Source organism: Aulonocara stuartgranti (assembly GCF_965226115.1).
Source record: "Aulonocara stuartgranti genome assembly, chromosome: 2".
Classification (NCBI taxonomy): domain Eukaryota; kingdom Metazoa; phylum Chordata; class Actinopteri; order Cichliformes; family Cichlidae; genus Aulonocara; species Aulonocara stuartgranti.
This window is the reverse complement of record NC_138940.1, coordinates 23,412,861-23,439,788: the sequence shown is the minus strand read 5'-3', so window position 1 is coordinate 23,439,788 and position 26,928 is coordinate 23,412,861. Positions and strand designations below refer to the sequence as shown.

The following is a 26,928-nucleotide window of genomic DNA, read 5'->3' as shown; positions in this document are numbered from 1 at the left end:
TAAGCATTTTGGCCTCTTTTATAGTAGGAAAACTTCAACATGTTGGGACATTCTTGTCGTGCTTGGCTGCTGAGCTGATTGCTAGCAAACTGTTTAGCATGAAGTGATAACCACACAACAATTAGCCAAGCTTAGTGTAATCACTTGGGAAATGGTGGAAACAGGTAGCTCAAATCTGACAAAATGTAGAAAAAAACAAACAAAAAAACCCCTTTATATCAGTGCTTCTGAAGTTTAACAATTAGTGCAATATCTTGTTTGTTGAAGCAAACGCTGCCCCCACCTGATTTAGCTATGCTAAGCTAATCCTGTCGTGTCTGTAGTTTTGAAGCTACATGAGTTGATAAGACTGTGGTTCGATTTCCTTTCCTTGATTTTTATGCAGCTAAACTGCGAGTGAGCTGAACTCGACTTTTATCAAGATAAACTTTTGTTTCTTCCATGACTTTAAGCTCCACAGCAACATAGTGCATTGTAAACTACAAGGGCTCACACAGCTACTGGTAACCAGCCCAGTTTAGGTCTCCTCTCTTATCCAAATACACAGATAGCAAAGGGAAGCAGGGAGAGACCTACCAAAATAACAGAGCATAAACTGCTGCTGGAGAGCTTTTTTCAAATCCCAGGGGTCTTCATTATTTTCCCAGATGCTATTACCTCCACATAATTATGCTGCCTCTTCAAACAATCAGTTTTTTATTTGAGCAAATTCCACATTTTTCCTCAGAAAACGAGCTGAGCTAAAAAAAACAACTCCCTGTTTTGAAGTGAGTCTCCAAAAACCCTCATTCACAGACACGAAGGCAGCGTTGTTGCTTAATAGGCCTACATGATGATTCCATAATGTAACGGAATTTGTACGATCCATATTCACACTAATGTAATTTTAACTTTGAAGGCTGATAAGATGAACTTATCAATTGCTGTTGACAGTTACAGTTTACTGGTGGTGTGTATCCGTCTTTACTCTTTAGCAGCTCAATTTGGGATTGAACGAAGAGCTGTGTTGACTGGAGACTTCCCTCTGCTGTCTCTCCCCCCCTCTTCTCTTTTTCTTTTATCCCCTTACTCTTCTCCCCAAGTCCCTCTTTACTTCCTCCTCCCTCCCACCAACTCTCCCAGCTCTGCCTCAGCATCTCAGCCTCCCCCAAATGCTTCAGCCCCCCCCACCGTACACGCACACACACCTCTGTTTCCCCCACTGCTTATCTCCTACCCCAGAGTGAGGTATCAGAGTGGTGAGGGTCTAGCTGAGGGAGTAATGAAGGGTTGGAGCTGAGAGCCTGGCAGGGTGCGATCTGCACCGTCACCCCGAGGAGAGAGAGACAGAGATAACACCTACCTCCCTCACATGTCAATCAGAACCGCTCCCAAGCCCCTGCATGCATGCTTTCGCATGAGCAACACCTATCAAGATGCACAAGGAAATTCATATGGGGAAAAAAGCAGACAAAAGACGTCTGCACACAGACACAACACTCCCCCCTTCAGAAAACTCATATAAACACTGGAACAAATTGTTTGTGCCCGAGCTGACAGCACAGGCAATAGATAGGCACGTTCAATCACATGCCCTCACAAGCCATCGTTCCATTTAAAATGGCTGCCCATTTCTCTACTTTTCTCTGATGTGATGAGTTATAGGCAGAATACAGCTTTTCACATATGAAAGTGGAACATGGGCTCTCATTTCAAACAGGATGCCTCCTTCAGGGTTTTTTTTTTTCTGACAATAGGAAGAAATTCCAGAAAGAGTGAGCAGATAATCACACTGGTCTGAATAAAGGTCTTCTAACAATTGCCCTATAATCTGCTCCTGCCTCTAGCCTAATTAGCCTATATAGCAACACAGGCACAGGACAGGAAGCACCATGGTGGCAGCAGTGGTGGTGCCGGCAGACATTATGTACCTTGGCACCTCCTTAACATAGCACATAATGGGAACAAAAGACTGCAGTCACGGTGGAAACAAATGGAAAGGACCTTTTCTGTAATTTTTTATGCCTTCAGTGTTGTGTTTGGCAGGTCTTTAGCTCACCACTGTCTGGTGGTTGACTTGGATCACCTCATCCCCTGGATGGATCTTCTTACACTGATCTGCTGGAGACTGCAGAGGCAAAAAATGGAGGACAAAAACAGACAATGGAAACAAATTTAGGCGAATACTGAGGCAACAAAATCGGTGTTATATTGGGGTTGGTGGAGCATCAACCTTTCAAATGAGTGAAGCAAAAACTCACATTCTCTGTGGTTCCGGTGATAACATGGAGTCCATCATATGTTGATTTTATATACATCCCCTGAAGCGCAAGCAAACACAGGTAGGCAGGGTGGATTTAGTATAAGAGTACACAGGGAAATACATCATATGTACAGTACTGTGCAAAAGTCTTGAGCTGCCGTTCGTGTTTTTATATTTTGCTAGATAAATGGGAAATAGGTGCACCGGTTTATGAGCGGTTTACACAGTAATATAAGGGAAAAACAGAGTTTGCATAATACTGACAAACTTGATTGTTTAATACAGCATGAACTCTCTTAGCCAAGCTTTATTCTAATTTCTACAAGTAGTCTTCAGGAATAGTTCCCTAGGCTTGCTGAAGGACATTCAAAGCTCTTCTTTGCACGTTGACTGCCCTTTGCTTTGTTCTCTGTAAAGATGATCCCACAATGCTCTAATAACATTGAGGTCCAGGCTCTGTAGAGGCCAATCCATGACTGATAGAGGTCCATTGTGTGATTTTCTACACAGGTATGCTGTTACTGTACTGGAAGTGTGTTTGGGATCATTGCCACGTTGAAAAATGAAGCTGTTGCCAATCAGACACCTTATAGACAAGACACCGGAAGCGAACCAATATTTCCATCCCGAGCAAAATCCACCTTTTCCGGACACTGATCCTGCCGATTCTACTCTATGGATCCGAAACGTGGACGGTGCTCAAAGTGGACCTCAACAAACTCAAAGTTTTCCAGATGCGTTACCTTCGGCAAATATTGCGAGTATCACTTCGAGACCGCCTTCGAAATGAGGACATCCGACGGATGTGCGACAACCAACCACCAATCGAGGAGCAAATTCAAAAACGCAGATCGCGATGGTTTGGCCATGTGTGTCGAATGGACGCGAGCCAACCACCACACCAACTCTTCTGGTGTAAACGACCCACCCAGTGGAGAATCCAACAAATAGCACCAAAGAAAACATGGCTAAAACAGGTCGAAGATGACGTCAGAGATTGCAGAATAAATCTCGACAGGGCCAGGACAATCGCCAACGATCGTCATGCATGGAAACGAGTTGTGAAGGAAATTCGACATCCATTGGCACCCACCATTGGCGTATTGGCTTAGGAGCCGATCCAGGCCTAACGCCAGCTAGGGATCAAAGAAGAAGAACAAGATTGATAGATAAGACACCACCAATGGCTTGAAATGCAGCCTAAACCACGACAGAGCCTCCACCGTGTACATACATGTTGAAAATTACTTGAACAGAAATTTCCAGTTAGGATTCATCACTCCATCAGACCTGTTGCCACATATTTTCAGTCCAGTTCTTGTGTAATTTGCTATCAGTTTCTCTCTGTTTTACATCCTTCCTTGACAGTCACCCTACCACATAGACCATTTCTGATGAGGCTTCAGTGAGCAGTTGGTGGATCAGCTGAAGGACCAGATACATTTCTCAGGTCTTCTGTCAGGTCTTTGCTGGAGGTTTTCCTATTTCTTAAGGACATGACTTCTCGTCTGCTGTAGATAGTTTTTTAGGCTTACCAGTTTGACTTTTGTCCAGGATGCACTGCACACAATGGCAGGATACAAGTTTTTTGTCTAGAACTTCTTTGGCATTTTCAAGACCTCTGCACAGTGCTGCATATTTATCCTTTGACCTGAAAAGTGAGAACTTCAGACCTAGTTAGGAAATATTTGCTGTGAGACTTCAACTGTACAGATGGATCATTTTAAAGGAAAGGCTAACACAAAGTTTCCGGATAGCCAAGAACCACCAAAACACTCAAACCGCCGGTCCAAATTCTGCACTCTTACTTGACTGGGCTTTCTATGAGACTACAGTTTTACGATACTTGCAAAAAATAAACCAAGACCTGGAGCCTGGAAAATGTAAATTAAGAGCTGTATAAGTGCTTCCTGGAAGACTTTTAGGTTAGAAGATGCTATGCAACTACAGGTTGCCTTTCACAGTACAAATATAATTTAATCGATTGTCGAAATAAAGTACTTGTTGATATATGCAGTTTTAAAACAGCCTTAGTTTGTTTGATTGTGTGCATCTTCAAAGAGGTCCTCACCAGGCCTTCGTTTGGCATGATGCTGGTAAGGTGGACCACCTCCAGATGGGCAGACTGAGAGACCAGAGAGTCTGACGACAGAGAGATGATGTGATCGCATATCCCTGCTAAGGTCTTACACTGAAGATGGAGGCAAAGAGAGCAGGGAAAATGACAGGAAGAAAGAAAAAGACAGAAAAAGAGGAAGACAGAAAGTTATTGAGATTGGTTTTGGGCCGCAAGGGATGCTGTGACCTAGCTGGAGGAGGTGAAACAGACATTATTTCATCAGATTGTTCCACGTCGCCACTTCCATCAATCCAGCGCACAAACTGTTTCCTGTCACAGTCCGCCCGCAGGCATGCCCACAAGACACCGTCACAGACAGAACACCACATCAGCCGTACTAGCCAGCCTGAGGTGTTCAGTTGACATTTTCTAACGTCTAAATTACAGAGCACAGTTTCCATTTGTTTTTTTTATCAGTAACATTTGCCTGGATATCAATGAAACAAGCAAAAAAAGAAAAATTGTAAAACTGCTGTATTTTTTCCCCACACTGCACTTAAAGCCTATTCCTAATACAAACAACATTACCCAATCCAAGCAGCACTCACAAAAAGCATTGCCTCACCTTGCCTGTTCTAAATAAACCTTGACTATATTTCAGGCTGTTTGTGTGCTCGGTCACGCATGCAAGTTCATTTATCTTTGCCTTCTAATCTTAGTTGATTGAATGCAGGTGGTTTACAGACACTGTTACCCTGCTTATCCTCCTTCATAGCATCTCTTTGTAGTGCATACACACATGCTAGCACACATGCACACACGCTGAAATGTAACAGGCATACATGGAAGACAGACTACAGCTACAGTATGCTTGTGACTAGCATGGCAGTGATGAACCCTGTATGAAATAATCTTCTGATCTACGTCCTAATGAGCAATTACCAGATTACAGTTACGAAACGAACAGAGGAGATCTTCAGTATACACACATGTGATACACACGGTGTGTGTGTACAGCTCACAGCCTATGATTCATTCAGTGTGAAAGAAAAAGGTGGAGAATCTTCGGCGAGCTGGCTATGTGATGCTGTCTCTCACACACACCTGCATCTTTTTTTCTGAGTCACTTATTTAAAGATCGCCTTGTCTGCTTAGTATTATGTTTATACAGTAATATTATGTTCTAGCCAGCATGTTCACGTTATGTAATGGCATACCCAGCTCAGGCACCAAACAGCATTTTGAGTTTTAGTGAGGGTGGGTTTAAAGGTTGGTTAGGGGTAGAAACAATGAGAAAAGGTGCATTTATAATCCCGTGTATAGAGCCATGCCAAGCTAAAGCTCAAGTGACAATATTGGGGCTGTACTTGTGCTCCTCTTTGATCATTAGACTAATAGTCCTAACCCGGGATTAATGCCGAGTAGAGAGACAAAAAGGCCACCAGTGCGGCTACTCTCAGCTCCTCTAGCTCTGACACCCTGGACCTTGATCTGACACGCCTCCTCAGCACCAGAGCACAGATTATAGGGAGGTTAACTTATGTGGCTGGCTGGCGTGAGATTTAAAAGCAGTCAAACAGAAAGCCAGACATAGTACACTGCCAAACGGATTAAGCTCTGGCGGAATCCCCCTCCTTCAACTGCACCACCACCACATTTCTTATTCCCATTCTCTCATGTGCTTTCATCCTCATCGACTCGCGCCTTCTATCTCATGCACATGTACACACCGAGCACGGTTGCATAATGCATCCTCTGCACATGCATGGTCTCTCACATACTCACACACACACTGCAGCAAGTATCAACCAAGACAGAGCGAAAGATGGAGAGGCAGAGAAGGGAAGAGGAAGAGAGAGAAAGAAGGAGAAAGGCAGGGAGGTGGGAGCGGGAGTCCGGGAGGAAAGGGGGAGAAAACAAGAGAAAGGGAAAACACACAACTAGGACAGTCTTATGTAATTCCTCTCATCCTTATGCATGCATGCACAAAAAACACTCACTCATACACACTTCATGCTCCATCAGACACAGACTCACACATATTCATATCTTATAGCTCTTCTTTTCTATCTCCCTCTCTCTCTCTCTCTCTCACACACACACACACACACACGCACACACGCACACACACACGCACACTATCCTTGTCCATCTGATTGCTGCAGGCCGTGGTCTAAAAGAGAACAGAGTAGCAGTGAGTTTTGCATTATTGAGCAGAAGCTGAGATAGGTACAACTATCACTACAGTAAACAGTCTGTAATCCCCATGCTGGCTATACACTGGAGACTCTTAGATACTGTATGTCTGTCTGAATCAAACTGCATACAGTAGAATACTTGAGTGAAACTGTAAACCCAGTTATGTGAAATGACTGCATTGTAAGTAAGACTTCAGACCGAAATGAGAGCAGAATTTGAAGAATCACTCCCTTTAAAGCATTTCCTTTTAGAATAATCATATATTTATAGAGACTGTTACGATAGGCTATAGTATCGCAGTGTCCTACAGTTATGGTATGTTTACATTTGCTCCACTGTTTTGGAGCTCTGGATGAAAAAGAGCCCGCTGGAAATGTAATTAATCAACCAGTGTTACTCACGGGTGTGTTTAACTCGTTTTCTATCAGAGAGCCCAGTCTAAATCTTCAGTTATAAATATGATCAAATTACTACAAGCTTACTTAATTTACTTATTTTTTTATTGCTTTGCTTGTTTTTTTGAAGCTTTGTGCAATGTTGTCTGTAACATGTTACAAAGCAGCAGTACTCAGATTACATTTGCATTGAAATGAGCAACATGATGTTTCCAGTCAATCTGTTACTGTCTCCATTGTTGCGTCAAAAGACAAAAAAGAGAAAAAAAGAGTCTTGCTTGGGGTGATGATAAGTCTGTTAGCTGCTGTCAGCCGCTAACATGCTCTACTTCAAAATTTGAAGAAGCACCTGTGAGTTAAGTGCACCTTGCTGAAGAAGGGTGAGGCTGAAGAGGCGAACATCCTTGCTGCATCTGAGAAACAGGTAGCTTTTAGTAGAAGCTGTAACAAACAGACATAAACCAGCTTGTTGCTGGTTATGTGGTGGAGAAGATGCTACTTATATCCCCCTGCTATACCTGGAGGTCAAATCTAAACAATCGGAGATAAATAGTAAATAGTCTGTTTTTTATAAAGTGCTTTGAGTGCTCTAGTAGAGTAGAAACGCACTTTAATGTACCAAGTTACCATCTATACTGAATCACATCTGGCTGCTGTTATTTTGAAGTAAATAATTTTTAATTTCAGGGGTCACTAGGATTCAAATGTTAGAAATATGCTGTTTTCTTCCCTCTAATTCAGTTTCCAGCTACAATAAAATTCCATCGAGTCAACATAACACATTGGCTAGAACTAACCTATTTTTTTTTACCTAGCAGTGCAATAGAAAAACTTTTTTGGGGACAAGTGCGCTTGTCCAAGTCCAAATATAAGTGCCATTCTGTTTCAAAAACAGGGGATAAGATTGGATATTTGTGTTTGTTGTGTGTGCCTGCATGGTTTATCTCACCTTCACTTCATCTTTGTGGAAAACTCACAGTAAATAAGAGCCTGCGAGGAAGCTGGATCTAAAAACAAACAGCTCCTCCTCTCTCTCGCTCTTCATGCTGTTTCCCTCTTTCACACATAAACCTCCCGCACATAACAGACTTAATCATGTGCGGCCCTTAGTCGGGCACTGATGGCTGTGAGCATGTAACTGCGTGTGCAATGGAGCCCTTTAAATATTTGAATTTGCCTGATGTCATTGTCCTGTGTCATTATTGGGGCTGTAACAGCAGAGGTAAATGACAGCTCAACCAAAGAGCTTATGGATTACAGAGTATCCAATGTGCATGTGCAAAAATATGCATTCCTTGAGCGTTTTCTTTGCCAAAAGATGCCTCAACAGTTTTTTCTGTGAGCTCCCCCTGCTAACATTTCATTTGGTTTCCTCCACCTGACCTTGAATGGCAGCAGGAAGTGTCCTAAACCAACTGTCAACCCAAATCAGACACTGGCTGCTCAGTCCGTTTCACACGTGGATGCAGACAGTTCTCCGTCATGGATGCACACATTTGCGCGCATGGACACACAACACGCACACATACTGAAGCTTTCAGAAGGCCTCGGGCTCATTTGCACTTTAACATGCACAAATTTGTGCCACACACTCGACCAAAAACAAACAGTACGCTGAAGTGCACGCACATACATGCCCACACACGCCCACACACAAACACAAACGTCTAACTGAAGCGCACTCAAATGCACCAGTTTAGCTAATACTTTTTTTTTCTGTTTCACACACAGATTTTCTCTAAATGCTTTAATTTCTCAAAACCGGTGCAGAAGTCTGCCGGTAGATGTGAAATTCTGTTCTTGCAAATACTAGATGGCAGGTTTGTGCAATGAGCCAGCTGCTTGGAAATATGCGGATTACCACGCGCTGCAGTTTCATGTGTGCTGTAACCACATGTGTGACAGTGCAACAATGAAGTAAAGCTAGTTGAGCATGAAAGTTCATTGTTGACCCCAAAAACTGACTGACAACTTTGAATGGTCGCTGATATTATAAGAAAAACTTACCACGTGAAGAATTTTATTCTCTGTCTCATAGACAGTGCAGTCCTGTAGAAAAGAACAAAGAGGAACACATTAAGAAAACATCGATGTGTACATCCGCACTCCAGCTCAAGTGTCTTTCTCTAGTCCAAATATAACATTGAGGAAAGAAGGAAATGAGATGCCCAACAGGAAGAAATGGAAGGCATGTGGACCTGAGCAGTTGGCTATTTTGTTACAACCCCTCTGCATTATGTTTGACAGTAGAGTGACGAGTTTTAGATCTACTCTGGGGTCTGGAGCATCAAATTCATATCTGGATTTATAAAATGACTTTATTTGAAGCTTGACGGAGTGTTATTCACCGACAGCTGATAGGTAATGCATTTCTGAGAAGCCAGCCCACTGAATCCACCAGATGTGCACGGTAGCAGCTAATTAACCTGTCTGATGCATTAGTACGGACAGCGCTGCCACCTTTGTCTGTCTCGCTGCACCCTGGCAGCCACATGTTCATTTGGCCCATTGTGGACCTGCGGTGGTCTCTTTCTCCTCGCTCTTCTTTGGCCCTTGTAACAGGGGATGGGTGTTATCTGCTCGGTTCCAGGACTCATTCTGGGCACAAGTACAAACACACTCTCACACACACTCTAAGCAGGCTCTTACTGGGAGGATATGAATGGGGTCCAAGAGAGGAGACATAGTTTCTGTCCAAACAATGAGATGGCTAAAGTACCAGAGTGAGTATGCTGGATGGATGGGTGTGTGTGTGTGTGTGTGTGTGTGTGTGTGTGTGTGTGTGTGTGTGTGTGTAATGTGGTGCATTAACATGAGGAATCGAGCCAGAGGGGAAGCAGAAGGAGGACAGGGAATTATAGGGATGAGAGACCTCTGGTTCACTGTTCAACAGAGCCTAAGTTAGGCAAGGGATGATGTCTAACAGTGAGTCGATGAGAATGTTGCTTAAGGCTTTTATTGAGAGCCACTCGTCCCATCAGCCATGCTGCAAACAGCCTGTGGCAATGCATGTAAGTTGCACACGTGCTCAAATCTATAGAAACCAGCTGCAGGCAACAAAAGCTCTATACATATTGATGTCTCCAATCCAATCCTGCTCTAGTGTTGACCCTTAAATTCAAATCATGACCTTTATTTTAATGGATATGGAAATGGTGTATTGTGTGATGTTTGCAGGAATGTGTGTGAAAGCACCTGTTGTACAATGGTGGTTAATTCTAGGCAGAGCTGCACAATGTTGTTCTTCAGTAATGAATACTCTGTCACACTGGCAAACGGAGACCTAAGAAAATAAAGAATAATAGAGATCATAACCTGAGAAATGTTTCTGCTGTGTAAAAACAAAACATCCAACAATTTTAGAGAAAAAATGTTTGCCTGAACAATTTTTGAGAAATATTGGCATTTGGTGTTTTTTTTTTAAATATTTGCAATTTCATTTATTCATTAACACTGTAATTTAAAAAAAAAAAAAACCAATCTAATCTCCATATGTTATCCCCCACCTGTCAAGCCAAGCTAGCAAGTTCTTGGCTGCACCAATTAGATCCACCACTGAAGTGAGAAAATCATTTGGTAGCCTTCGGGAAGCTCGCCCATCATAATGGCCGCCCCTCCGTCTGCCGAGGATGAAATTTTGGAGGTTCTTTGCTGAAGCGTTGAGTTTGTGGGATAGAGTCCGGAGGTTCTCTGTCTCTAGTCCGTAGTTCTGCAGGACAAACAGACAAACTGAGATCAGAAAATATGTTTATCCTGAGAATTTGAAGTTGGATAAAAACGTCACGACCTTCTGTGGAGTCAGGAGCTTTGCCAAAGAGCAAGGAGCTTAACTTAAGTTAGCTAATGTAGGGATTAGAAGACATACATATATACATATATACAAAAACCTAAATATGTATATATATATATATATTTCAAAAGGTCTGGAAAGAGGAAATATATACATAGGGTTTTGGGTTGCTGATTTTTTTAAAAACTCTGGATAAAATCATGCTAGCTTTTTCCTAAGTTAAGCTAACCTGACTAGCTAGAGGCACTGACATGCATATTTTTGTTCTGTTCAAGAATAGTGAGGCTAGCTATCACCTTCTGCTAGTCTGTATTTTAGTCCAATATACTTTATCTGTATAACAGACATGATATACAGTCAGTGAATAACTGTATCATCTGATATCTCTGAATGAATACTTTATCAGTTTCTCACATCATTGTGGACGATTGGCCCTCTCTTTATCACAACCTCGTTTCACTTCGTTCATTTAGTTCTCTTAAGGTCCAGCCAGAGCATTTCACTCAGGTTGAGGTCTGGATTTTGAAATGCTTTTATTTTTTTTATCTATATTTTAATTCTATTGTAGATTTACTGCTGCACTTGATATCAATTTTCTGTTGCATAACCCACGATTAGCTAACATTTTACTGTCAGACAAATGCTGTCACTTTCTAGAGTCACACCTGACTCTAGAATTCTTTGATGAGCTCATGGTCAGATTTCAGTCAGGTGCCCAGATGCTGTCACTGCAGACCAAGCTGAAATCATCACCCTCCACTGCCATGCTCGACAGTTGGTATGAGCTGTTTTGCCAAATGTGGCACTGTGCAACACATCTCATCTTTATTCCCCCACTCCCATGTAGAAAATGTATATGAAAGAAAAGGCTTTGTACTGTCATCAGCTTTTACACTCAGCACGCTAACTGAGGCCTGTAGAGTCTGAGATGTTTCTCAAAGTGTATTTAGTTTTTCACTGGGTTGCAGAGATGTCTGTGAAAAGTCTTTTTACATGTCTGTAGCTAGTGATAGATAAGCCTAATTTACTCGAAGACTAAGTGTTTGAAAAATATTTGTATATTTTGTAAGAGTATTTATTTTTTAAATACTTTTTTATACTTATTATTTAAAGCTATGATCTTTACACAAGTCTTAGCTGATCATGTGCAAAGATCATATTTAAGAAACATGAGTTAAATAAAAACTTATTCCGGGTGAAATTACATGAAATTTAAAAATGTCATCTGGGAATTACTAATAATCATTCATACAGCCACTAACTGCACTAATAGAAAAACACTGAGCTGGCTGAGTAGCCCATTACTGCACTGGGACCCTTTTAAATAAACAAACACACATCCACTAATCCACACTGTGCTCAGCATCCCAAGGCACCTCAAGTCATGTCCTGTATGACGGAGCCTGATTCCTGCTGACATAAATGCCACACACACACACACACACACACACACACACACACACACACACACACACACACACACACACACACACACACACACACACACACCCTTGTGTAGTCAGATCCACAGGCTGAGCTAGACGTATCTATTCCTCCTCTGCCTCTAGATCTATTCTACACAGTCACGACCACAGTGACTACAAAGGATGGAGGGTTTCACAGTGGCAGCAGAGAGAGAGAAAGAGAGAGATGAGGCAACTAAAGAAGTAAAGAGGCAGAAGACAAGAAGGGGGGAGCGAGACGAACAGAGACCGTACCCAGCTATGCATCTTGCTGAAACTGGGTCATGCATACACTGTGTTCTGGATAATCTCCTGTGCGAATGCAGATGCATGCATGTACATAGAGTGAATGTGTTTTCACAGCTGTAATTAGGCTGTCATATGATTCAGTCTAGAGCTGTGTGCTGCTCTTTGCAGGCTACAGAGCGCTTGAGATGAAGCGGGGGAATAAAAGCGCATGAATGACTTTGACTTTGGAGAAAGAGAGAAGTAATTTTAGCAATGCTTGCGTGTGTGTGTGTGAGTGTGTGTGATGGAGAGAGTGTGCCAGATCAATACAGTAAGAGAGCGATGCCATTAGAGTACCACCCATCCACCCCACCCCCTGCCATTCATGTCAATGTGGTTACCATAGCAGCCATGTTTGGAGTGGCCTCTTTGCTATGCTGGTATTTCTGCTATTGTTCGTACACTGAGTCACAATCACACATCATTTATGACATGTTTGGGTAAAAGAGGGACTTAACTATAAAACCCTGTTGAAAAGTAAAGTATTGCTCAGCTGCAGATTCCTCGGTCAAAGCTTTTGCGCTATGCTTGCACCAAAATGTAGAATGTCTATCAATCATAGAAAGAATATATCCATCGTGCCCATGTTGCTTTCTGCACAAAGATTTGGCCTCAATGCTCAAATTAGTCAGATGGATTCTGTGCAACCAATGAATTTTATATTTTTACTGCAGGCTTTTTGCATCTCTTCAAAATAAGTCCTGCTGTAATTTTTGTGACTGTTGAGCACTGCATTTAATATAACGGTGATTTTTTTTTAACCTTGATTGTCAGGGACATCTATTTACAGTTCAGTGAGTTAAATAAATGTTTAAAAACAGAGCTACATATAGCTTGATTTGTTTGTAATGGCCCCTTTTGTAAGTCTATTCCAAACTACTTGGTAAACAGTTAAAAGACCAAGTAATACACCAAGCATGAGCTGGTAAGCATGGTAAGAAATAAATGTTGCAACTAACTTTGTTTTGCAGTCACAAGATAGCACTGAGAAGGACCCACAAATGAAAGAGGTGCAGGGAGAGATGAAAGTAGAATAAAGGAAATGACAAAAAGCAGATTTGGAGAGTTAGAAACAAAAAGAAAAAATATGTATTATCAGTGAAGATTATGACAAAACAACTTTAATTGTTAAGTTACGAAAAGCTAATCACAATCAATCTCATAAACTCACCCAAAGTGTCAAAGTGAGAATCTTTCATGGCTGCCGCTGTTTCAATACACAGATACGTGCTCAGTCCAAAACTTATCTCATGTTACAGTGAGAAAGAAATTCCTTAATGAAGAGCAAAAGTGATAGATGATTGTGATAAAAGCTCTCACTGACATGTTTGTTTTCCAGTGGACAGTTTCTCAGCCTTTAGTTCACACAAATCTTTCAAACCACAGACACATTCAGTAAATAGTCACTCTTGCTTCTGTCATTTGCTCTACAATTTCACATTTATAACAAACTGAAAAAAAAAAAAGAGTCTCCAACAAGTCGGAGTGACATGACTCACCAGACGGCCTAATGAATTTAGCCGTTCAGACAAAAAAATTTACAGGAGCTAAGGTTTGATTTGTTGCTTAAAGCTGTTTGTGGAAGTCTTTCCTCTGAGTTTATGAAGTACCTGTAGCACCAGACAGCACCAGGATCCTCCCACAGGTGTCTCCAAATGAAGAGAGGTAGTTACACACACTTACTCATGTAATTAAATAGCTTTAATTATTAATTATTCCCCACCCACAAAATTAGAGAGAGTTAGGTCAAAACCTAAAGGCTATGTATACTATGCACTTTTTAACTTTTTAGACAGGTGAGTTGTCACGCAGATAGCCAGAGTGCATCGCTGTCCTTGGGATAAATCCTGAGCTAATATCACACCTATATAAGGCTGATGGTTTAGATCTGATGGATGTTTTTTTACAGGATACAAAGGGCAAACGTTAGGTAGTGCAGGATAAAGCAGGTGCAGGGTGGTACTTAGGTAGCATCTAAGTAGCACCCCTGTATAGTCCTGAGACCAGTTTTCCAGTGCTTTTCTCGTGTACGTTTATTTGAAGAGGAAAAAACTTCCACGGGACACCGATGAGAAAAGATACAAACAAAAATTTTTTCCACAGCTTGTAAATCTTCTTACAGGAGTAATCAGGTCTAAGTTATCCTCAACAACAAACATACTACGGTAGAAAAACCGTGTGGCTCCCTCCCGGGATTTTAACTACAAACCAAGCCTTTAAGGCACATGTATTCACAGTTTTACTTAACCAAGCCAACACGAATGCAAGAAAATAATTTTAGTTCAATTATAACCGTGAATTTACTTATTAAATTATTAATTACACAAAACAAGTTTAACAACAAATATAAATACTGAAGTATATGAGCTATATTAACCTGGCTCCCACAACCCTGTTCACATAAATGGCCACCTTAGCTACTTAGGTAGCCTAAGTAGCCTGACTGTTAAAGTCGATTTAATTAATCAGTTAAAGCAGAACACATAATGTATACTGCAGTACAACCCTCACTATTAAATAGTGAGGGTTGTACTGCAGTACAACAAACTTGTTTGTATTTTTGTCCTGTAACTTTAATGGCACCAATATCTTTGTCTTTCATGTTAGGAAGGAGCAGTAATTTTGTTTTTTAAGTTATTTCCAAGCACAGCTTGCTGAAAATTCACTACCCACATATTCTACTTAGTATACACGCTGGGGGCAAAATTTGATTGCACAGGCATAAAAGAAGGAACGTTTCTACAATTACAGCAAGACTGAAAGCTCAGTCAGTTCTTGAAACCTGCATTGATCAAGATCAACAGACAGACCAGAGAGGGATCCCAGCTGAACCATGGGAGCCAACTTCATCTCTTCTTTATGACCAGACATTTCATTTCCTTTTATCGTCCAAATATTCAGGATCTACATGAACCACAGAGCTGTGGCGCTCAAGTTTTTCCTCACTAAATATGTTTTTTTTTAAAGATTTGGATTTATTGGGTTTAATATGGGTTTATTTATTCTTTTTTATTAGCCAAAATAATTGGAATCATAACGACGTCCCTGCAAGAGAGACTGGGCAAGGAATGAGCAGTGGCATGATCAGACAAGCTGTACACCTGCCAACAGATTACCCAGATTTTCTAAACATACCAAAAAATGTTGGTACTAATCCCTCTGAACATAAAAAAAAACTGTGTGTGCACAATGCAGCCTGTTTGTAGTCTTAGCATTACAATTGTCAGTTTGGATAATATTTCTGTGCTGTTTTTAAGTACACTATAAAAACGGGTAAATGTGGGCTATATTTAAACATGCCTGACTGTGTGTGCTTTCCCATCAGACGCTGACCCATTCATCAGTCTCACTAATTATCAGTGCAACTGATCGGAATGACGCCAAACAAATAAGAAGTAAAAGTACTCACAGCGGTAGCTTCAGTGGCTCATTTTGTCTGATACTCAGAATTTATGTCCGTGAGAAATTTCCGGACATATGGTGATCGCTACTGCTGGACTCTCATTCCCATACTGGAACATTTGAATGAGAAGAGGTGCTGATTAGCACACACACACACGACCATGTATGCACACACACACACACACACACACACACACACTGACACACACATTCAAACAGCCCCAACTAATCCACCCATGTGTGCATGGGAGATAAGGTGCATCCTGCATACTCTTTCTACATTCTCTCTCTCTCTCCCATTCCCTCTCACCCTCGCTTTCTCTCTCTGGGAGAGTAGCACCTAATTCTCCCTAATTCTCTAATCCCGGGCAGGGCCGCTGCACATACAGTCAGCAATGACCGAGGAAGTACACACAAAGTGAGGCCTGAATGATTTTCTTTTTTTTCAGTCATTTCTTAAGCCAATATCAATAACTGGTGGAGGAAAATAAACAAAAAACAACATATATACCTTTGAACCTGTTAGTATTTCTGTGAGTTATAAAAGAAGAAAACTCATAGTCACATCTTAAAGTAACTGGGAAAAAGGAGCAAATATCTTCTTGTAAAACCTACTTGCACATAATGTACTTTTTAAAAATCAGCTTCAACACTAGAACCAGCTATGGTTTAAAACCTTTAACAGGATACAATAACTTTATCCTAACAAAAAACAGCAGTTTACTTGATATCTCATATATCTAGATAATGTATTATTTTATATATCTAAACAAAACCAGAAGAAACTATAATACATTGTGGTATCCAAACAGGTGCAGTAGTTCATGACTTTGTCAAATCCATCTACATGTCGTTACAGGAGGGTTGTTGACATGGTGGCTAATCAATGAACCCGATACCTTTAAATGAGTTGATTTTAACAGATTTTCCATATGTTTTATGCACTAGACAATGATTGTTCTTTGGTGAAATGTTCACCTATCATATATACACATACATACACTCACCAGTCACCTTATTAGGTACACCAGACTGAAACCACTTCTGCCTGCAGAACTGCCTTAACTTCGAGGCACAAATTCAACAAGGTGCTGGAGACATTCCTCAGAGATTTTGGTCAATATTAACACGACAGCATCACACAGTTGGTTCACATTAGTTGGCTTCACATCCATAAAGTCAAACTCCCATTCCACCACATCCCAAAGATGCTCTACCAGATTGAGATCTGCTGACTTTAGAGGCCAATTGAGTGCCGTGAACTCACTGACATGTTCAAGAAACCAGCTTGAGATGATCTGAGCTTTGTGACATGACAAAGCAGCCATCACTGTGGTCACACTGTGGACGCTGTGGTCACAAAGGGATGCACATGGGATGGCTCAGTTGGTGCTAAGGAAATATTCCCCACACGGTCTGTGTAGGTTCTCCGTCATCCCAGTAATGGTAGTCTAAGGAGCTTGGAAAGAAAGCGCCTGGACTTTTTACAGTTTAAGCAAGAAACTTAGAGAAGTCCAGTGGCTTTCTTTCCCAGCTCCTTGGATATTCCCCACACCATTACACCACCGCCAGCCGGAACCTTTGATACAAGGCAGGACGGAGCCATGCTTTCATCTTTATATGTAGATGTTTTCCTTAAAGAGCAGTTGAACGCGTGTGCCTGAAAAAATGACTAATGAGTGTATTTTTAAGCTTATTTTATCTCAGCAATAACTATAACTAACTAATAGCTATAAAAGAAGATAACAAGCATATCTAGGAGCTTGTTGACCATCACTCCATCCAGTACTGTGCATTTAAAATCATAGGCTGACCAGGGCGCAGAGGAGGTCCACGGCTTCCAGGATGAGCTCCTGGTGTCCTATCCTGGTGACACCCAGCTCCTCCAGCTCCTGATGGGTGATGTGAAGCAGCTGCTCTCCTCCCATCTGCTCCCGCTCGAAACTCTTGATGTACTGCTGGAGACAGTCATCCAGACCTAAGGAGAGTGGAGACAGACACAGATTAGGATGTGTTGATGTATCTGTCGTCTATCACTTTGCGCAGCTGTATATAGAAAAATATTTATATTGGCTTCAATCAGCGATTTAGAAGGCTTTCTGCTCTGAGACAAAGACGGAAAACACGATTAGGAAATATTGTCCCAGACATGACTGACTGACACAAGAATGAGCTCCTTTCCCGAGACCGAATCCTGGCTTACTTTGATGCAACACTGTAGTCAGGCATAAAAACATGCAAATTGTGCCTGCCAAATAGAAAGTAAAGATAAACAGCAGCCTCAAGCCAGGAGCTCTGACTGATCTATGAGCAACTTACTGACAACTAGAAAACACATCTGTTGGTACACCTTTTCTGTACGGGATGATAAGCTTGATGAGGAAAAAAAAGTCTTTTCTCACCACTGCTTTTAACATTCAAGAGGCAATAAAAGAGATTTTAGAGCGAAAAGAATCTATTTCACACATATTTTGCATAATTAAAGAGCCATTCGAAAGAAAACGAGGAAGATGCGAACAATAAATCGACGTATGACTTGCTGCTGTTACGCTGTGGCTGCCTGCTTTGCACAGAGCCAATCAGCTGCACATAGGCGTGGTGGATACAATTGATCGGTAAGAGCCTCTGGCTTTGATTCAAATATAGTCAGCAAAAAAGGCGCATCTCCCCACAGATCTAATGAACGAGCCCGCTCCAAAACGAGCAAACACAGAGCAAAAAAGTTGCACAAGAGTAAGCAAATCCATGCGCACACACATGCACAGAACCACAGTTAAACACATAAGGTACACTCACTCCCCCTATGAGCATGGACTTCAAACACAATGCAATTACAGCTAGTGTTGCTCTTCAGGGTCTTGACACCTCTGTGGATGCCCGTTGTTAAAGCCTAGCAGAGCTGTGAGGAAAACACTGATGCCCGAGGGATGCAAAGCTTAAGAGCAGACAGTGCGGTAGCACCTCAACAAAGTCACCACACATGCGTATATAGAGTACACACACTCGAGCGAGATATCTCTTGGTCTTCGTGTGCCATGGGAGATACCAGAACGGGGGGAAAAAGCCTGCTGTTGCTCTGAGTGACATGCAGACAAAGTGTTGTTACATATAGCACAGCAGAGCCATTTCAAAAGCAACACATCAGTGACACCGGTAGCAACACAAGTGGAAACTGTTTAATAGAATAAGTTCCCCGTGGAAAAGCCCTAATGGCCCACATGTAAGCATGTGTTTCACAGGTAATGATACAGTGTTGCAACGTGGAAGGCTTGTGTGATAACTTAGTCTGCACATGAATTAGGTGCATATGAGGATTTGTTTTCATATAGGCAATATTAGTACACATCAATACCGTTATTCAAGTACTATATTATAATTATTATGTTGCACACAATACAAAATTGAGGTACTGGTGCTTCTACCAGTTGTGTATTCCTGTTTTAAACAATTCATGCTTTCAAATTCAACCGAACAACTACTACTGTTATAACTTGTTATTTTTCTCATTTTATATATACGAACTTATTGGAAGTTACCCGTTTACTTTTTAATGCACAGGTACAATCCATAATCTGTACTTTTTTCTAAATATTCTATTTATAGGTCTTCCAGTAGCCTGCTCTGTCTGCACACTACAACCTGGTTTTGCCACTTTTATCTGTACTTTAATCTTAATAACTGTACAGTACTCTGTTTTTGTAACTATTGTCCATCATGTAAATATTTTTTTTCTGTAAAAATTGTGTGTGTTTGTTTTCGGTGTCCTGTTCTGTTTGTATATGTGCTTTTCTTTTGCTGCTGTTACAACCAAATTTCCTCTAGTGGGACATTTAAAGGATTATTCTATTCTAAATAAAAAGATATTTATGGCTTTTTAGAAAAAATCTTAAGAAATTATAACATTAAATGCAAAACATTTGATACACCTTTAAGATATAAGACATGGCCAGGTTAGACATATTAGATGGTGTGTAAACTGTTTTGAACTATTTCTCTCCATTTTGCTAGGAATATAGGAAATTAAAATAATTAAAATACAGGATATGTAAGGTAAAAAAACAAACAAAAAAACCCAGTTTGTATGAGTCAATATTTGATTTGACAACCTTTACTCTTCATCACAGCCTGAACTCTCCCAGGCAAACTTTCTTGTCATTTCTTTAAGTCGTCTTCAGGAATAATTCTCCAGGCTTCTTGAAGAACGTTCAAAGCTTTTCTTTGGCTGTTGGCTGTGTTCTGTTCTGTTCTCTATAAAGATGATCCCACACTGCTTCAATAATGTTGAGGTCAGAGCTCTGGGCTGGTGAGTCCATGATTGATAGTGTCATGGATTGGTGTGTTTTTCTTTCCAGTAATGCTTTTACTGCATCGTTAGTGTGTTTGGGGTCATTGCCGTGCTGAAAAGTGAAGCTGTTGCCAGTGAGATTCATTCATTCATTAATTTCTGCGCTCATAATTTCATCAATTCTGACAAGATCTCCAACACCACTGACTGAAATGCATCCCAAACCATGACAGAGCCTCCATCCTGTTTTTTTATAGATGGCTGCAAACACTCACTGTCATGCCTCTACCTTGACCATACATACATGATGATTTGAACCAAAAATGTTACATTTGGATTCATCGATATATCAGACCTGTTGCCACTTATTTTCAGTGGTGTTCTTGTGTAATCTGGCATGCCTCAGCCTGTTTCTCCCTCCTCCTCCACAGAGACCATTTCTGATCAGTACAACAGTAAATGGAACAACTGAAGGGCCAGATGCATCTTTTGGTCCTCCGTCAGGTCTTCACTGGATTTTTTCTTGTTTCTTAAGAATGTGCACGAATTTCAGATACTGTTCAACTGATGCACATTTCTTTTTGGCCTGCAGCTTTTTCGACTTCTCCACTTTCCTGAAATTTTTTTTCACACTGCACAAAAGTATGCCAAACATGACAAGTTTTAGTTCTTTGGGAATCACAGTGTTGGTGCAAAAATACTATTTCCTGCGTTTGGCAGTTTTTAAAGATTCAGCTAAAGAAATTGTATGTCTTTGCATTACAGTTTAACACTTTGCTAAGTTGTCTGCTGTGTTTAGATGCAGTGCTGGTTTGCCCTTTGAGTTGTTTCTGTCATGATCCTGGGTCGTTGACCCAGCGTTTTGTGTTTCTTTTTGGGTTCATCTTGTGTTTGGTGTTTATTCTGATTCTGTATTAATTCTTTGGGTTGGTTGTCGTGTTTATTATCCCTACCTGTGTCTCCCCTCTGTGCTCCGTTCAGGTCCCTGTGTTTTTGTTGCAAAACAGTCTGGGTGTTTCCGGTTTTACTTTGTAGGTCTGCCTCTCATCATGTCCATTAGTATCAGCTGTGTCCACCCCTGCATGTCATCTCCTCATTACCTAGTGTGTATTTATAGTGTGTGTTGGCTTCTGTTCATCGTCGGATCGTCTGTGTTTCTCGGTGTAACTACGGCTCTCTGCATTGTCCGCTCCCTGTTTCATGCTTAGGTTTGTTATTTAGTTTTCCCAGTCTAGGTTTTTTCAGTTATTCGTCTTGTCTCACTACCTGTTCAGTCGCTCCACTTCTGCAAATAAAACTTCATTCTCATCACCAGTCAACTGCCTGCATTTTGGGTTCTTTTCCTCCTACACCACACGGCTCACGCCGGCAGCCGTGACAGTTTCTTTTTATCCTCGAATGATTCATTGGTCACTGTTATGTGGCTTAACAAACAAACTGAAAAAACATCCCTCTGAAAATGGTCAAATATAAGAACTGGAGTTTAAATGAGTGAAAAAGCAGCCAATGCCTAAAGAAAAACCTTGAAAAGAGCTTCAGAACAGCTGGAGAACTATTACTAAAGGCCACTTTAAAAATTACAAGAAACTCCATTTGTTTTACAAGACTGCTCTTGTTGACAAATGCTTGAGTAAGGCCAAGTGCAGTGCTATATTCTAGTATTATATTCAAATTAGCTTTAGTTTTTCTTTGAATACACCCTGTTCATTGCTGTGGTAAGACAGTCTAGTACAGTCTCATAAATCATCACCAGAGCTGGCAGAGACACGCACAAGTGGACTCGCTCTGCAGTCTCCTTTAGCCGGCCGCCAGCTTTAGAAGTAGAGAACATGGAGATAAAGCAGAAAGACAGCCTGCAGCTAATAAATAGGGTGCCTGAATATTTTACTCCTGACCCTCACTGTGAGAGGCGAGGGAAGAAAAAACTGTGCTGGCTATCTCACAGATGGAAGTCTTTATGTCCACAAGAAAGGTGAGCCTTCCTCTCCAACTAATACCTCTCTTTTTCTGCCACTCCCTCCGTGCCCTTGTCCTTCCCCATTTCTCCTTCCGGCGCAAGGGAAACACATTTTAATAGGGACCACGTGATGCAATCGGGCCCCTTTATAGCTTATTCCATCACGACGCGAATGAGATTTCTGGTGACAGTGTAATATCTTCATTGCACGTTTAAGATCGTTTGAGGGTGGAAGAAAGAGTTTTAGGCACTTAAGATTATCTCTGTCCGGGATTACACGAAGAAGGAGAAGACACCGAGACAGCCTAAATCCACACAAGACGCTTGGACACTCTCCCTGCCAAGTATCCCAAAAAACTCTCAACCTAATGGAATAATTGCGTAAATCAATTTTTGATTAGATTTGTTTTTTTATTCTGGACTAATCGATAAATAAATTTTTTTAAAGCCAACTCATTGTGCTTGAAGTGCATAAGGATTATAATCACAGTACTGTAAATTATATGGAGATGTGATGAATGAAGAATCAGAGGTCCAGGCTGACTAAGAGCGCCTCCTGGGGAAAACCACCTACTATACCATAGCTATAGTATTTCCCACCTCTGCAACACACACACATTTAGATGCAAAGAGATTATGCACACACATTGTAAGGAGATTTTTTTTTTTCAAATATATGCACTTACACACGCTCGCACTCGCATATGCATTAAAACGCACGCATACATCCACAGAGTGACACACAGCTGCTAGCCAATCAGATGAGCCAGAATGCTTTCCCCCCCTAGAGGACAAACAGCTGATCCGGGTTCATCTGCCGAGTTCATGTGCCAGCTGGAAATAGCACATGGCGCACAAACGCTGCCACGAACAAGCGCTATAAGAGACGAGCTTTCTCAGCACCATAACCTCACCACATCGTTAATGATATTAAAATGTTGTATACTCAGATGACACAACTGCGCCACAGCGAGTGTGTGAGATGCAGTCACTGCATCCTCAGACAGTTTGCAGTGTTCAGAAAATATGAAAACTGACCTCACTCTCCTGTGCAGGACAAACAAGCCCAACCGAAATACACAAAAAGCAATTTTGAATGTGAAATGTCTTTCATAGTCATAAGCTTGTTCTCGTACCCTCTGGGAAATATTCTAAGGAATAAGATGTTTTATCATAGCTTATTTGTAATTATTCTCCAGTGGGCTCAGGCCACTCAGTGTCTTTCCAGTAACTGTTGTTTATTTGCCCGACACAGTTCAGGAACTGTAGTTGCTGAGTCTCAGCATCGCTCGTAACGTCTCTGATTTCTGCACCTCAGATGACATCTGGTAACAGAAATGTGTCAACTGTCAACAGTGTGACTTCTCAGACAGTTTTGATCGATAGTATTTTTTTCTTTTCAAATCAAGGCTACTGCCTGCAGCCTGACATAAAATGACATCCCGAGTATTCACAACAGCATAAATTCTCCCGTGAAAGGTTGTGAACTAGAGTCTGAGCAGCGCTTCTCACTTCTGGATGATCAGACTTAGAAGGTTTTTTTTTTAAATGAATTATTACTGAACTACAAGAGGAGACAGGACAGGAAATATTGGTAGTATTACAGTAGTTTTGCATGTATGCTATTCATGTATATTACTAGTACTGGACTCTTTGTAACCATTAAAACCCTGAGGTGTGGCATTCTTCAGAGCAGAAAATCAGCACCTCTATGGCGTCTTTTATTTAATCCACTGCTCTCTGTCATGGTCTTGCTAAAATCTTTATCCACTTTTCAGCACAAATTGCTGATTGCTGTCAGTTCCAGCAGGGTTTTCTTGGATATGTTGCCTGGATTAAATCCCCCGACAACATTTCAGCAGGATTCTATTGTCCTCTTTATCATTTAATAGCGTCCATTTTTTGTTTTTGAGCCATTCTTTGGTGGATTTGTCCATGTTTTTAAAACTGTTATCCTAAAAAATCCTGCCAAACACATCTACTGTTAAAGAGGCCAACCATCTTTGATTTGCCTTTACAAAGCACATACAGATGCCTGCTCTTTGCCTGTTTGTTCACAACAATATGCAAAATATGGGTTTGGTTCCTGACCCAACTGCTAACCTTCACACTGACACAGGAGTCAGGAGAGCAAGCTGCACATCCTGTGGTGAAATTTGCATTAAAAGGGTCGCTCCTTGGCCGCTCCCAAATTCGCAGTTGCTTCAAACGACTTTCTTTAAAGTGTAATTATTTCAAATACTTCTGAGATTTTTTTAAAATCCTTTCCCAGACTCATAAGGATCCACAGCTTTTTCTCCAAAGACTTTTTAATTCTTGGCGTGATGACACGGCACAGACATCAATAGCAAAGAGAAGACCAAACCCAAGATCTCAGGGCTAATTAAGACAGGTTCCAGCGGTCACTCAAAATGCTAATTTTCTGTTATGTTTGAGTATATTACCATTATCAGCAGACACTGCTTCAAAAGGTGTCTGCTTGGCAGCTTGTGTAAATATTTTTCTCTGTACTTGTTTTTTTTTTTATGCTGTGTTGCCTGCAAGGCCATTTTCTCTTTTCTCTCTTTTAGACGTGCAGTACTCAAAACATTCAGCTGGAAGAGAATATGCAGTCCGACAGGGAGAGATATAGATTTTAGTAATATGACTGTAGGTTCTGAATAGTTTTAATTTTTATTCTTAAAATTACTGTGAGATTAACTGATTGACACATTTGTCTATTGTTTTTAAAATATGAATGTAGCAAGCGCAGTTATGTTTTTATAACCTCAAGTCAAAGGCCCTGTGTTGTTTGTGCGTTAAATAGATCCCTATAGGAAACACTAAGGCAGCGGTGGGCAACTCCAGGCCTCGAGGGCCGGTGTCCCTGCAGGTTTTAGATGTGTTTTTGAACCAACACAGCTGATTTAAATGGCTAAATTAGCTCCTCAACATGTCCTGAAGTTCTCCAGAGGCCTGGTAACACACTAATCATGTGATTCAGGTGTGTTGACCAAAGGTGAGATCTAAAACCTGCAGGACACCGGCCCTCGGGGCCTGGAATTGCCCACCCCTGCACTAAGGGATCCCTTGATCCTGACCATCCCTGAATCCCAGAGTGCTAAGCCTTGAGCAAGCATCTCATGTTGACAGCTTCATCCACATTTCATGCGGTTCCCTCCAATCTTTTCCTCTTTCCTGGGCAAAATAAACCCCTCCCGTTCAGAAACACAAGGGTTGCCAGGCAACCAAAGGGAGAGATAGGCCTCCGAGCAGAAGTGAGCGATCAGCAGTTGCTTCCCCTCAAGACCTTGCACTGATACTAAGCTAAGGATCGCGCACACACATTAAGCACACAAATACTAACACAGTAGCCTGTACATGCCTTCCACTATGGCTGAAAGCTTGTTGAAGAGTTCTTGTTCTTAGAGTTGAGTTTGCCTCAAATTGGAAAAAAACCAACAACTTGCGGAAAACAGGCTCCACTGCCTGGCTGTTAATGTCAGCTGAAATCAGTCAAACCTTCGTCCTTCTTTGAGACAATGTTTGGGTCAGTTTGTGGCCTGGGCTAAGAGTGGTGACAAGCACCAAAGACTCCTGTCCTGTTGCCTTACCCTCCAACTGTGAGATCCGAGCCGGAGTAAGTGCATCGGCGAGCGCAAGGAAAAGACACAGCTCTCACTAAAAATATTCCTACTGTGAAATATTCATCACATCATGCCAGAATATTCTTATGACTGTGGCATTTTAGCTCCCCTGTACACTTCAAGTGCACCACGGCATCTTCTCTGAGATCCAGCTTGCAGGGAGGTGCCAAGAGGCAATCTCACAGAACAGGGTCAACCAGAAAACTGCGAGGAGTTCACGGGCAGCGCTTTACTCTGAGGATCTGACCTACCTGAGAGAATGTGAAGTGACTACAGTAAGGCTGGAATAGAAAGACTGATAATATGTTAACATAAGCTTTAGTTTTACCTCACGAGCCCCAACTGTCTCTGTTCTAACCCATTTACATTTGAGCTGCAACTTTACATAAAATCTGGATTAATTTACTGTCTGCAAAGGACATCGGGGTGCTTGGGGGAGGCAATCATAGCAGGTAATAATTTTGAGCTGATTAAAAAGGTGTATGTTAAAAATCTAACTCTACACGGCCACACAGTTAGCAGCGAGAGCAGGGGAACGAGCCATTTAGCTGCTACCAAGAAGCTGGTGGAGAACAAAACAGAGCTAAAATAAGAGTCGCTGTTTGACATTTATTTTAGTGCCCGGATACTTTCTAACTTTATGATCATAGACTCCAATCCAGTCCACCAGACAGCTTTAGAAGATGTGAATTAGAGATCGAACTTTTAACTGTATTTTAACAGGTTTTACAGCTTTTCCTACAGATAAAGACCTCCACCTCTATTCCCAGTCATACTACACCAAAGTACAAGGATATTTTCTCTCAGTTAATGAAAACTTTATATTCAAAATTTACCATTACGGGACAGTCTGAGCAATAAACTACCAGAGCATTTTCTGTAACTGTACAAGTTTATGTACTTTCATTGGTGTATGGCACATGATGTGAAATGAGTTTGACATATCTGCTCTAGCCTGTTACATTACAACAGCATCCTGGCTGGCTTTCTAAATTATTGGATTCAAGCATTTATATTCCAATGAGTCTATGATTGCCAAAGAAACCTACAACTTTATACTGTAAAAACTGTAACTGCGGTTAAGTTTTTTTTTTTTTACCTCACAGGCATTAACAGCAATCAAATGGTTTTTGCGCAAAGAATGAAGAAAACTGAATGTAGTTTCACAGCAAGCTGTTAGTGTGCACCATAAAGGATTTTATAGTGCACATTTGCTGGCTTA

General features: G+C 41.3%; 1 protein-coding gene across 7 annotated transcripts in view; it reads right to left on the bottom strand.

The window, feature by feature from the left end:
• Window positions 1-26,928, bottom strand: part of LOC309688839 (connector enhancer of kinase suppressor of ras 2) — a 67,076-nt gene that overhangs the window by 35,325 nt on the left and 4,823 nt on the right. For 6 of the 7 annotated variants that reach the window (XR_014271180.1, XR_014271181.1, XM_082504855.1 and 3 more), the window contains exons 2-8: window positions 17,653-17,816; window positions 10,402-10,604; window positions 10,091-10,178; window positions 8,903-8,944; window positions 4,314-4,433; window positions 2,241-2,300; window positions 2,039-2,107 (exon numbers count right to left, since the gene is read on the bottom strand). Coding sequence is in view for 5 of the 7 variants with exons in the window: in XM_082504855.1 (XP_082360981.1) it covers window positions 2,039-2,107; window positions 2,241-2,300; window positions 4,314-4,433; window positions 8,903-8,944; window positions 10,091-10,178; window positions 10,402-10,604; window positions 17,653-17,816 (746 nt within the window). In the remaining 2 variants the exon portion in view is untranslated. Of the gene's footprint in view, window positions 1-2,038; window positions 2,108-2,240; window positions 2,301-4,313; window positions 4,434-8,902; window positions 8,945-10,090; window positions 10,179-10,401; window positions 10,605-17,652; window positions 17,817-21,076; window positions 21,227-26,928 lie in introns of those variants that run through there. The other variant, XM_082504856.1, reaches the window with a different exon arrangement.